Genomic DNA, 13,160 nt, shown 5'->3' on the forward strand with positions numbered 1-13,160 from the left:
CTGCATTCGAAGATTCACATATCCTTTTTCGAATTTTTAGTTTGTTTTTAAACTTAAGCAATCATTTAAATTTTGTATTTTGTATAATTTAGTTGGTAATTGGTATATAATGTATATTAATCTTGTTTTTGTTTGCCTAAGAGTTTCAGAGTGCACAGAGACAGAGAATTGTTTAAACCTTCTTCATCTTATTTTGTTTGTTTGTTATAAATAACCTAATGCTAAACGTTATCTAAACTTCAATATAATTCATAATTGGTTTTTGTTTTCTCTTTCAAATATGTGTATTAATTATGTAATTATATATACAAGCACTCAGACTTGGAGACATTTTCTAGTAGTCGCTGTCGTAGCTAACATCCTGCTGCGCCTGCGTTGAGTCATCGGAACGCTCCGATGTTGGATCAAAGTCCACATCCAGGGCATTGTCATTGGGTGGACAGCAATTGGGATGCGCCATTGAATCGAAGGCATCTTTAATTTGATTATTTGCGCCCTTAGGATCCAGATCGGTGGCCCAACTGAAATGCATCAATGCCAGATCCATGTTGCCCAGCGTCTTGTGTATTTTACCAATTAGATAAAACACGACCGACTCCTTTGGCACAATCTCCTTGAGCTCCTCCAGTTCGCGCAACGCCTCCTGGTATTTGCCCAGCGAGAAATATATGGAGCCTCGATGAAAACGCGCCAACGGATTTTTCGGATCTATCGTAGCTGCAGTATTAAGCGTTTGCAGGGCCAGATCCTTTTTCTGCATGAAGAACTGCATTGCCCCGATGTGCACCAGGATGACCGAGTTCTGTGTGTTGATTTTCAGCGCTTTCACATAGTGCAGCTCGGCCAGCTCGTATTTTTCCTGCTTGGAATAAATGGTGCCAATGCCGAACCAGGCATTATAATGCCGTGGATCGCGCACGACAGCTGCCCGAAAATAGTCCATCGCCTTGTCGAACTCCTCGGTAAGTACCAGCTCGTGTCCCAGGAGCGTATAACTGTACACAAAGTCGGGATCTACTTGAACGGCACGCTTAAAGAACTTAATTGCCGTTTCGTGCTCCTTGTGCAGCGAGAAACAATTGCCGGCCACACACCACGTCACCGGACTGCGCTTATCCTGAGCGATGAGGTCCTGGGCGAGCGCCGAGAGCGCGACCTCCTTTTGCAAGTGCCACAACGATGTGGAATAGATTTCCATGTAATCCAGGCGACACGGCTCCGTTTCGTGTATCCTCTTAAATATAAGCACGGCGGCCTCATAGTCGCGCAGCTCGTAGCGGCACATGCCAATCAGCGACTGCACCCAACTGGAGCTTAAATGATGCTTTGGTATCGTCCCCTCCAGATGCATAATGGCCGCTTTGCATTGAAACGCCGACAATAGCTTATAGCCCTCGGCGAGGTCGCGCAGCAGCAGCATTAGTCCGTCCGCCGATTGCTTTTTCATGCTCAGCAGTTGATGCGCCAGCGTCTGGGCATTGTTGAGGCTGTTGTTTAGCAGGACTTTGGCTTCTTCGGCGCTGCGATTATTGATTGATGATTGACTGTTTCCGCCGGCTGTTGCCCCCGATGTGATTGTTTCCACTTTTTCCTTTTCCTTGCGCGACTGCTTTTCGCTCAGCTTCTCGGCGAGATGGTGATGCGTCTTCTCCTCAATTAGCTCGTTGTTTAAACAGATTTTGGTCATGCGTGACGATTTGGTTTTGCGTGGTGGCGATCGCGGCTGTACAAATTTGTTATTGTTCGTTATATTCGGCGATTTGTTGTTCTCCTTGACAGAGTACGCCGAATTGCTGAACAGACGCGAACTGCGACGCACTGCCGCATTGGGATTCGGGGGTCCATTGCCAACAACGTTGTTTGGCGTGCGGGGAGTTATGTTGCCAGCCTGCGTAAAAACGGCGGGTTTACTTTTCTCCTGACGATTGATGAGTCCGCCCACATGCGTCTTAAATTTTTTCCCAATGATTTTTGGCTCTTGATTGACCTCGACCAGCATTTGTGGCAACGGCGAATATGCGGACATGTTTAAATTTGCCTGCAATACAGCTGAGCCGCCATCGCAGGGACTAGTCAGCGGCATAATGCCAAAGCTGGGCGTTAACGGCGATATTGCAGACAGATATTTGAATTGCTTTCGAAACGGTGTGCCATTGTTGGCATCATACAATTGATGTTGATGCTGCGGCTGCTGCTGCTGTGCGGGCGCATCATGCGCTGCATAACCCATGGGTGTGTCCTCTAGTAGCATCATGCTCGAGTTGGTGTTGGTGTTCTGCTGTTGCACGCCGCCACGCAGCATGGTAATGGAGCTATTGAGATTGTTATTGTTGTTGTTGTTGATGTTGTTGTTTGGCGTCATCAGATTCTGTAGAGTGGCCAAGCTGCTGTTGTTATTCTGCTGCTGCTGCAGCTGGTGCTGATGTTGCTGCTGCTGCTCCACTGGGGTGCTTAGTATATAATTGGAGTTATTGCTTACATTGTTAAGCAGCAGATTTTCCAGCTGCTGTTGCTGCTCGTTAACAGCGCTGCCGCCGAACAGCACCATGGAATTGGCATTGGCGCTGCTGCCCTGGCAAGTGTTGAACACATCAGTGCTTTGAATTTGGAATATTGCCGCTGTATCCGTCTCCTGGCCCAGCAGGCACAGATCGGCAAACGCATGCCACATAAACGGGTTCAGTTTAAGTGCACGACGCAGCGCGTTCACCGCTAGCTTCTGGCGCTCCGTTCGCATACAGATCTGCGCCATTAATTGATAGGCAAAGCAGGCGATTTCGCCAAATTCGCGCTGCACCTCATCAAAATGTTTGTTGTCCACAAAACCACTGGAAATCAGAGCACTTTCTGCTTCCGCATATTTCTTCAGCTCGTACGCGCATTTCGCCTGCAAGTAGCGGCATTGCGGCGAGCGGCGCGACTTCTCCAGGAGCAGCCAATAGGCCTGATCCAATCGATTTGAACGATAATAGCTGGTGGCCAACAAAAATATTGTCTCGTCGCTTTCCACTGCATGGACAAGACGAATTAAGTATATGTACATATGTTATGTGTATGTATAAAGTGAAGGTTTTACTAACCTTCTGAGCAGAGGCGCTCCGCGAGAAAAACAGCATCCTTATGATCGTAGTGGTTGAGGCAGTGCCATATGGCGGCCTATACGGATAAGAACAGTAGATTGAAATATATTTATGTATATTTTGATAAAAGAAATTGTTTTTTTTTTTTTATTCGATTGCTATCGATTTACCTGCACGGGCTCTTGTATCATCATGATTTTTGAATTTTATGTCAAACTGTCTCGAAACTCTCTGTATCCGCTCCGACGCCACGACGCCACAAGCTTTTCACTTAGCTGGGGCGCCCTAGTTACAATCGGTGCTGTTCGAGCTGCACTTTTAATCCGGTTTCGGTTTCAGTATCAGTTTGCTGGGGGGCCTTTTTATGCTTCACATACGTAAACTAAATACATGCAATGGATCATGCTGCAGTGACTCCGCACGCTGTGCAATTTTCCAGCAATCGAATGAAAAAAGAGTGTCGTGTGTGTGTAACTTTAATGCGGGGTGTGCTGCGGTGTGCTGCTGCTGTTCCCTGACCACCACTTCTGATATTGCGCTGGCGAGGCTTCTCTTCTTCTTTTAGCACGTACCTCAGCACTCCGTGCGTCAGTCAATTTTCGTAACAATTTTCAAGGCCTTTGCATTAGCTTTCCCGCACACACGCACACTCAAACATTACAAAATCGACTGTTTTACACTAAAGAGAGTTATATATATCATCCAAAGGCGAAATTTATAGCCTTTCCGTTTGCATTAAAAACTAAAATTTGTCGAATTATTTCCGTGTGATTGGCGATGCCAGCAAAGTAATTGCCATTCCCTCTGGTATCGATGTGTGAAAGCCGATAACTATCTATCGCTAAGTCACTACCGTTATCGAAAAAGGATAATTTTTAAATAAATGCTCAACCCATTCATTTTAAATACTTATATATATATAGTTTTAAGGAGTTCGCGTCCTCTTTCTTAATTTTAGAAAATTTTTAGGCTTGGTCCGCTCTAGGTCTGAGTTTTTGTGCGCTTCAACTGAAGCACATAAAATCGAGCATCCAGAGTTGGCCAAATCCAGAAATCTAATATATATATGTGTATACAATAAACTTTTCTCTTATTTGCTACTATTACTATTTCTATTTTTGTTCTGCATCTAAAAAACTATTGTGAATCACTCGAACTAGAACTTGAGCTGTCTGTGGACATGACTTCGACATCATCCTGTGCTGAAGATTCTTTATGAGCACGTGTCTCCAAAGCCACCGAGTTGCCAGAAGCACCCATCATGTGTAGTTCGCCTAGGTTCCAGCTGAATTGGTTTTGGAATGCATTTGGCACTTCGCTTCCGCTGCCACTCCCACCACCGCCTGTACCGCTTAAATTTCGTTGGGCGTCCGACTGAATGGCGCTGTTTTGATGAGTGACAAGTCCGCCATTAATGTTTTGCTCAGATTTACCCAATAGACCATTGCGCATTTCAATGTCTGTAGGATATGGTCGTCTAAGATCTCCAATACACCAAGTCAACGGAGCGCTGACTGCATTTGCTGAACTTATGCGGTGTGCGTATTTGATGAGTTCCTCTGAAGAAACCGGCCGCTTATTGGCCTGATTAATGCTAGCCAGCTTTTGGCGTGCCTGAAATATGGCTGTAGAGAGTATGAGCTCGGCGTCTTTCAATGATTTCTGTAGCTTTTGAATCTCCCGATCCTAGTCAGAAATAGAATAGTAGCAGACAATCGTAACCCTGGAATGAATAGTGCTTACATGAATCTCCACATTAGCGCGCAGTTTATCCATTGCTTCTTCCACTTTGGCCTGCTCCTCCGCTAATTCCAACATTTTTCTAAACTCTTCATCCTTTGAAACTAACAAGTCCAACAAATCCGCAAGTTCCGTACTGGAGATTTTCTGGTGCGCTTGCTCTATAAGTTCTTTGGAAATCATTTCGATGTCATCAATAAGCAGTAGTAAGCGCTCCTTGGTGCTTAAATGAAACGACATGGTGGGCGGCTTAACTATTAGTAGAAGCTATGTAATTTATATTTTGCAAACAAGCCGGAACGCTTCTGCAAGACTTTTGTTGGTGACATGCCATAGACAATTGTATGCGATAAGTTGTTATCGATATTTTCACATTATGCCGAAACAAGCCGCAAAATGCATAAGCTGGCCACACAGAAAGTGACATAAACATAAACAGCTGTTTGTTGGGCCCAAACCAGCCCAAGCAACAGACGCTAAAAACAGAAGAACGAAAAGGAACATACACATTATTTTTTCAAAATTTTATAGATAATATTAATTCCGTTTAAATTAGCTTATCAAATATTATGGGCGTGCAATGATATTTAAATTGTGAACATGTTACAGTTGCTAATAGTTACCTCACTAATATTCCTCTTCATTTACTGGTAAGTGCAGCCGCACCGGCCCTAATGGAATTTTAAGCTGTGCAAAGTAAACGCTGTGCTTTATCATCTAATTAGGATTTTGCCCACGGGCATAAGCTGGTATCTGATTAAGCGTTTTCGGGTCAAGGTGCGCATCGGTCGCATTTCACTGACTTATTTGTCGCTCAAGAATGTCCACATCAGCAAAAGCGGTTTCTCAGTCGTAAGTGCGAGTCAATTGACCCATGATTTAACGCCCCCATATTGCTTAACCATTTTTTATGCTCTTAGCAAATCGAAGAGGTGTGCTTACGCAGCCGTTTCTTCACCACGGAGGTGACAAAGCTGGTGTCTATTTATGTACGCGACATACGCATCAATAAGGATATACATAGCAATCGGCAGGATGACGTCAGCGACGGTTTCTATTATGAGCCGCGCAAGCAGAAAGCAGAGGCCAGAAGTGTACCCGACTTTCGGCAAACCAAAGTGCCCGCAAGCATTATAACGTTTGCGCAGTTTATGGCCGTGCATGTCAATAACATATCCGTGGTGCTGATGAACAACGACTTTGATCCGGGCTGGTTTATACATGCCACCGCCAAGGAGCTGCATCTGGATGGCAGCATCGTGCAAAATGCACGAGTCCTCCTAGTTAATGCAGCGCTAGTTGAGGCGCAGGCGAAAATGTTGCGGCATTGCAATGCACGGCGACAGTCCTTGGAGAATCTGAACAAAATACGTCCTTGCCTGGGCGAAGTGAGTTTTGATGTTGCTCTCGATGCTTCACTCTTTGCACACGGGCCGCTCTCCATGGATGTAAGTTTAATATATATATATATGTGTATGCGTACTGATGTTTTTTCATCTGTAGTCGCTCAGCCTGGTCATTAATAATTGCAAGTCAGTCATACATGGAGGTCTGTACGAGTTCCTTACCGAAGCCAAGCAACGCACCAATCCTGGCCAGCAGTCGAAAACCTTACAGCAGGCCTTTACACCGAATGTAAGCGGCTATGATAATGACAACTATGAGAAACTGGCGCCCATTATACCAAAGAACTTTAACTTCAGCGTTAAGGCAGCCACATTTTCCGCAGTCAAGGAGAATTCGCAAAATGATTTTAGTGCCAAGTTGCAGCTGTTTACCGTAGGCAATTTTATCTGAAAACGATTATAAATGGTACTGATAATATTTATTATTTAGATAACGGGTAAATTCAACTCAAAGATTGTGGACGAAAAGACGCTGCTGCCCTCAATGTTGGCCAAGCTGGTTTTTCAGCATCTGGACATTGATACCAAATACGAGAAGCTGCTCTTCGTGGAACAGTTTACCATTGATTCGGTGGTTAGTTAACAATGCATAAAACCCTATCGACTCGATGATATTTACTTTTCCTCATTCACAGCTGGAGAAGGACATATTTAATCTGTATGTGAAGCTCAAGACATTCCAGATTATTTACAATCACAGCGAGATCTATGATTTTGTAAACAATAATTTTCTTGCACGCCAGCGTGCAACAAGCCACCATCAACTGCTGCAGCTGGGCCATAGGCAAAACTCACTGCCGGATCATTTGTGTTTGGATGCGTTGACGCCCTCAGCCTCGCCGGCCAAGCAGCGTCGCTATGGCGGCATTCTGGAATGGATCATGCAGCGCATTGTGGTCAAAGGCTGTGCCGAGCTGTGGAACGTTTCGTTGCTGATGAAACTGGATGATGAGCACATCGCCATGAGCGTCAGTCACACACGCTTTCTACTGGAGCAAATTGAGGAGAAGCGCAGTTCTCTGTATCGCAATAAGTTTCTCAATTTACTGCTCAATCAGCGGCAATGGAGCATGGAATTGATGGTAGAGACCCTCTGGTCTAATCTGGGCAACTCCAACAACGACACAAACAATCTGAAGAAGACGCATTCGCCGGGCTCACCATTTTTCTTGGGCGTCAGTCTGGTCAAGTTGTGCTCCTATGCAAACACAACCAAGTTGGACATATCCATACACACATTCCGCACTGAGTACAGCATGCAGCTGGCGGAGTTCATCGTCAAGTCCATGTTGTGCGTTAAGCAGTACGGTGGACTTGGCACGAGACGTGCTAAGCAGTCGCAACCTCACCTCAGCGGCACCTCGGGAGAACAGCAGGGCACAGCGCTGCGTGTTTCTGTCAAGGTTAAGGATATCACGGCATATTTTGTGAATCATCACAATGTTTATATGCTGCTGAGCTTCTCAGAAATTAATCTGACACGTGCTCACAATTTGGCCACACTAAAACTGGAGGAGTTCCAAATGGCTATCATGCGCTCGATGACAGCCTCGTCGCTGTGTCTTACGGACTTTTCAGATGTGTTTGCCAATTGCAAGATGATACGACTGGAGCATCAGCCAGCGTTGGAAGGCACGCCCGGCAAGCTTTCCATTTATATACCCGGCAATACGGAGGCCATGTGGAACTCCAATTTGCACATGCATCTGCTAACGCTAGTCCGTGATATGCAGGACCTGAAGGCGGAAGTGGCAATGCCTCCATCCACTAAGTTAGAGGGCCAAAAGCCCAAGCGTTCGCTTGTCATTGAGTTGTCCGCGGAGCGTAGCACGATATTTGAACTGAAGCTATCGGAGCGCCACTCAATACAGGTCTTCGTGGAGAATCTCTTCTTTAGTCGCAAGGAGCGCAATATAATCTATGCGGAGAATGTCTTTGTCAGGATCGACGATCAGCACATCTTTACGGTCAAGGAACTGGACATGCAGTCACTGTCGTATCTCGAGACGCTCAGCCATGAACGTCTCAACTTTCCAGGCTTCGTGCTGCCCACCAACAAGGTGTGGGTGACCACCATCGGCTCCTTCAAGGCAATTTTTCCATATGATCATGATTTTTATGATGCCATCAATAATGAGTGCGTCACACACTACAAATGGCTTAAGCTAGTGCACAACTACAAGAAGAAACCCTTCACTGTGAATTCACCCTTGCCCAGTGATTGGGTAATCAAGATTAAGGAGTTTCTGCTCGAGATCAGTGACGATCCCTTCGAGGTTAAGCTGCGCGATAACTATGTGCTTCTGGTCGATGAATATCTGGAGAGTCTGAAACGCAAGGCACTGTTTGACAAGAAGATTGCCGAAATGTGCTCAGAGCGGCTGCTGGTGCCCGCGGGCACCATTGAAAGTCTCTATGCGAATCTGGTCAAGAAGAATTCAGAGATTTATATACAACGCTCGAAGAAGATACGTGAAAGTGGGCCAGTGCGCACGCGCCTGCTCGCCTGGATTATGACCGATGTGGAAATTCTAGCCATGGCGGACACCTCCATACACGGCTATGACAATGTGACGAGCACCATGCGCGAAATCGACTCGGAGAGTCCCTGGCCGGAGGAAGGACTACAATTCACAACGCTCTGGTGTCGCGGCGTCAACATCAGCTGCTCCGAGTGGAAATTTATGTTGCGGTAATTTGAAAGTTGCGCTATTGAAAGTTAACAAATTTATCAATATATCTCAATATTTATCATACGCAGAGACTTTCCGCAGCCCATGTTCTATGTGAAGAGCATGCGACTCTACGGCAATCTTTGCGGTGCCGAGCAAATGCCTTCGAAGCGGGCCAAGCGCGACGTCTTCGTGGAAGTGGGTGAACCCTTTCAAACGGACGTGGTGCAACGCAGCATGCCGACCATTAAGTTCTATCACGACTTTGACTGCGAACTGGAGAGCTGCAGTTATGCCTTTGGCCCCTGCTGGGAGCCCGTGATGGCCCAGTGCAATTTGAGCTTTGAGAAAATCTCAGCGCCCTCGAAGGACCCAAGTCCACCGCTACCATTTTGGGATAAGATGCGTCTGTTGCTGCATGGACGCTTGACTCTGATTGCCAAGCAGTTTACGGTGCTGCTGCACGCCTCGCTGGATCCGTACAACACCACCGAGGAAATGGAGCTGACGTGGAACAATTGCGGCATTGTCTGGACAAATGCCAAGATCATGTTCAAGGGCGAGCTCAACGTGAGTGTATAGCTTGAGTCTAGGAACTCTTTGATATTCTTTCCACAAATCCGTTTAGGTGACAGTACGAACTGCCTCTCGATATGATGATTGTCGACTGCTGCACTTTCCGAATCTGAAGCTGACTTTTAAGCTTAATTGGGTTTGTCTGGCCAATCCCAATGATCATCATGCTGTCATGCCCTGTGCACCGGACAAGCTGCCTGAATACTCAAGCAACCAGGTGCATGATTCGTTTCGCGCTTTCCGCTCGCTTAATCTCAACGTCTGGGCATCGTTCGAGACGAAGCCCAAGGTGGCCGAGGAGGTGGAATTAGATATACCCAGCCTGGTGTTGTATGGCAGCACATTGCGCTGGTTCGAGAGCCTCAAGCTCATCCTGTCGGGCGTGACGCGGCCCACACGTCGTGGTCCGGTATTTAACAATGTGCGGCCACGCAAGAAGCAGCTGAGCCGACACTACAAGAAGGCCAATTTACAGATGTGCCTGCACAAGTTTCAGGTGCTCTACTGGATGTCGCATGCTCTGCACAAGGGATTCCAGCTGAACGGACGGCGCGTTTCCTTCAGCTCCGAATATTGTCTGACGCTGAATTCAATTGATGATGGCCTCATACACAGGCCGCGTGCGGATTGGTCCACGGTGTACATGAACTGTGAACTGAACGATGCAGAGATCTGGCTGAAGAGCATAGTCACCGAAAAACTAGACAGTAGCTCTGAGAATTTGGCCAGCGCTGCCGATGCTTTCAAAATTGTGCGCTTCTATTTCCTGAGCGTGGCCAAGGTCTCGTATGGCCGGGAGGCATTGATGCCCACAACGGCCAGCAATGCGGAAGAAGATGCAAAAACCAAGTGTACAACGCCCACGCACAAGCTGGTCGTATACGATCTAAAGGGTGCCTGGACCAAAAGCAATCGGGATGTTGCGTTCGCTCTGTTCGACTCCTTCATGAAGTCACAAAAGCTGAAAAACAATCTGTCCACAGAGGCGGTCAAGAGCTACCGCAAGGAGGCGGCCAACTCGGCCATGCTGAAGCACAAGCGCAGCGATAGCACCATAACGCTGTCCAGCACCAGCAGCGAGGTGCTCCCAAGTAAGTGCCCCCGAGTATTCTCACTGAAATCTTCGAAATCATACTTCTTTTTTTGTTGTAGTTGCCAATGCGAATGCCGCGCTGAAGAAGGCGCCGGGCCAGATCCATGCCACGGCCATGCTGCAACAGCTCATCGCGGAGGCGGATCACAAGTTCAATGTGTACAGCGATGATCACAGCACACAGTCCAGGGAATTGCAGCTGCAGGGACTGCAGGCTTGCTCCGTGCAGGATATTATCCATGAGAATTGGTCCATCAGTCTGGTCAACTCTCAGGTGCTCCTGAAGGGCTGTGAAACGTCCGGCTATGTAATTATCAGTGCCGCCAAGGCGGAGATATTGCAACGAGAGCATCGGCCCGTCTGGCGGGATCGTTCGCTCATCTCGAAGACAACCTGGAAGGGTTTGCTAGAGTGCATGCAGTACTATGCGACCGTCAGTGCCGGCGACAACGATTCGCTGCTGGAAAAGGAGATCATGTGGCTAACGGTGGACAATATACAGGACAAAGATGAGACGGTGATCAATAATCACCTGCCCGAGGATATATCGCATCTGGTGGGCAGCGGACGTAGTGTGGGCGGCGTTGTTTCCGAAACTGTGGGCGCCTTCCTCAGCGACAACTCTGGCCAGGCACAGCCGGTGCAGCTGCAGCGCATCGTGTCGAAATGTAAATGCGAATTCTTCTACGTAAGCTATGGCGATGCCATTGATCCGAATAGCATCACAGAGGTGCCGCCGCCACCATCCGAGGAATCATTGTCGCCTTGGGAGAAGCAGGATGATCCCGTGGATGCCTTCACGCTGATGCATCATGATCTCGATGTGTGCACCAATTCGCTACAGTACGCCATGATCCTGGACATTGTCAACAATCTGCTGCTGTACGTGGAGCCGCAGCGCAAGCAGGCGGCCGAGAAATTAGCACGAATGCGTTTCCAACTGCAGTTGCACTCCACGGAGGATCAGAAGCGGCCCATCCAACAAAAGCAGACGGTCATACGCAGCCTGCTGATGAAGATACGCTCACTGGAGAAGGACATACATCTGATCAGCAAGGAACGAATCGAAGAGGGCGACACCCTCGAGCTGCGCGACGACTTCGATCGTGTGCAGCAGCAGATACGCGAGAGCAAGGAGGAGCTGAACACATACAGCGAGGAGCTGGACATGATGCTGCTGTGCTACAAGGAAACCCAGCTATCCCAGCTCAGCAAGATCTCCAATGTGCGCTCGGACAAGTCGGTGACGATGGTGCGAGCCAATGAGATCTGCTTTAAGCGCGCCCAGTGGCGACTCACAGAGACCGATGGCCAGATTGGTATTGCGGATTTGGTGCTGAGCGCCTTTCTCTATACGAAAAAGTCCAAGAGTGATGATTCCGTGGAGCATCTGCTGGAGCTGGGCAACATACGCATGGAGAATCTGCTGCCACGCGAAATCTATCGAGATGTGCTGCTGGCCACGGAGATACAGAAGGATATGCCCGTGGACACGCACAAGCGTGTGCTGCGCATCTTTTGCCGCGAGAAGCCGCCTGTTGGCGGTATTTCAGTTAAAGATCACTTCGAGATTAATGTGGCACCGATAACCATAGCAATTACCAAGAAGTTCTATAGCACCATGTTGAAGTTTTGCTTTCCGGATCGCGATGCATCCGAAACTGAAGTCAGCGATGAGCTGGATGACAATGCATCGACCAGTTCGGCTTCCACAACGAATTTACAAGCCAAATCAGCATCATCCTCGAGGCGCGCGGCCAAGAGCAAGAAGAGCGCCAAGGATTCCGAGTTCTATGTGAAAATCGAGAAGGATGACGTGGAAAAGATGAAGGAGCGCGCCGAGAAAAACAAACTGTTCATCTATATTAAAATTCCCGAGGTGCCGGTGCGTGTTAGCTACAAGGGCAACAAGGAGAAGAATCTGGAGGACATAACAGACTACTCACTAGTCATACCCACGCTGGAATATCACAATGTCACATGGACCTGGCTGGATCTGCTGCTGGCCATGAAATCGGTGAGCAGGCGCGTCATTGTCTCGCAGGCCATCAAACAGAAGCTGCAAATCCATCGGCGTCAGCCGGTGCTGTCGGCTGGTGAGCGTGCCACGCCCCAGGAGGAGGATAAGGCTAAAATGCTCTTTGGCAATCGTTTGCTGGTGAGTAAGATTCCAACCGAGCCGATATTGCAATTTTATATTATTCTTCTCTTCCGCAGAGCGAAAATCGCAATCAAAGAAAAGGTGGCGGCGTTTTCAAGTTTCCATCGGGCGGCAAGAGATCGGATTAATCATATTTATTTAATATACTATATACATATATCCAGTTATATGCATATCTACTTCGACTCGCAGCGGGCCAGGCCAATTGTCAGACGAATATTGAGGCCCTTTTAATTTATACACACACTACAATACAATCACAACACAAACACACACACACACACTAAAGTATTAACCAAATCTATAAATATAACAATATATTTATTTATGCATGTGTCTGTCTGTCTGTCTGTTTAACTATATAATTAATCTTGTTGCAAACTGCTTTTGTTTCACTTTAGCAAATAAAGAGAGAGAGAAAGAAAAAGTTAA

The 13,160-nt window shown here is 47.3% G+C and overlaps 3 protein-coding genes across 3 annotated transcripts; 1 reads left to right on the forward strand and 2 right to left on the reverse strand.

The window, feature by feature from the left end:
• Positions 1-64: 64 nt before the first annotated feature.
• Cdc27 (cell division cycle protein 27) lies at positions 65-3,845 on the reverse strand. The gene is made up of 3 exons (XM_064691299.1): positions 3,251-3,845; positions 3,081-3,156; positions 65-3,009 (listed from the first exon to the last, which is right to left on the reverse strand). Exons 1-3 carry the CDS (start codon positions 3,272-3,274, stop codon positions 335-337), a joined length of 2,775 nt encoding a protein of 924 aa, XP_064547369.1. The 5' UTR covers positions 3,275-3,845; the 3' UTR covers positions 65-334.
• A 130-nt stretch (positions 3,846-3,975) lies between these two features.
• Positions 3,976-5,156, reverse strand: MED4 (mediator complex subunit 4). The gene is made up of 2 exons (XM_064691316.1): positions 4,824-5,156; positions 3,976-4,766 (listed from the first exon to the last, which is right to left on the reverse strand). Exons 1-2 carry the CDS (start codon positions 5,058-5,060, stop codon positions 4,218-4,220), a joined length of 786 nt encoding a protein of 261 aa, XP_064547386.1. The 5' UTR covers positions 5,061-5,156; the 3' UTR covers positions 3,976-4,217.
• A 92-nt stretch (positions 5,157-5,248) lies between these two features.
• On the forward strand, positions 5,249-13,160 carry hob (hobbit). Its single transcript, XM_064691296.1, has 10 exons — positions 5,249-5,470; positions 5,546-5,672; positions 5,741-6,268; positions 6,324-6,599; positions 6,657-6,800; positions 6,862-8,918; positions 8,988-9,468; positions 9,527-10,565; positions 10,627-12,725; positions 12,785-13,160. The coding sequence occupies exons 1-10, from the start codon at positions 5,421-5,423 to the stop codon at positions 12,854-12,856; spliced, it is 6,873 nt and encodes a 2,290-aa protein (XP_064547366.1). The 5' UTR covers positions 5,249-5,420; the 3' UTR covers positions 12,857-13,160.

Source organism: Drosophila montana, unplaced genomic scaffold, assembly GCF_035044405.1.
Source record: "Drosophila montana isolate Dmon_TW-CO22-7 unplaced genomic scaffold, ASM3504440v1 contig_3438_1, whole genome shotgun sequence".
Lineage (NCBI taxonomy): Eukaryota > Metazoa > Arthropoda > Insecta > Diptera > Drosophilidae > Drosophila > Drosophila montana.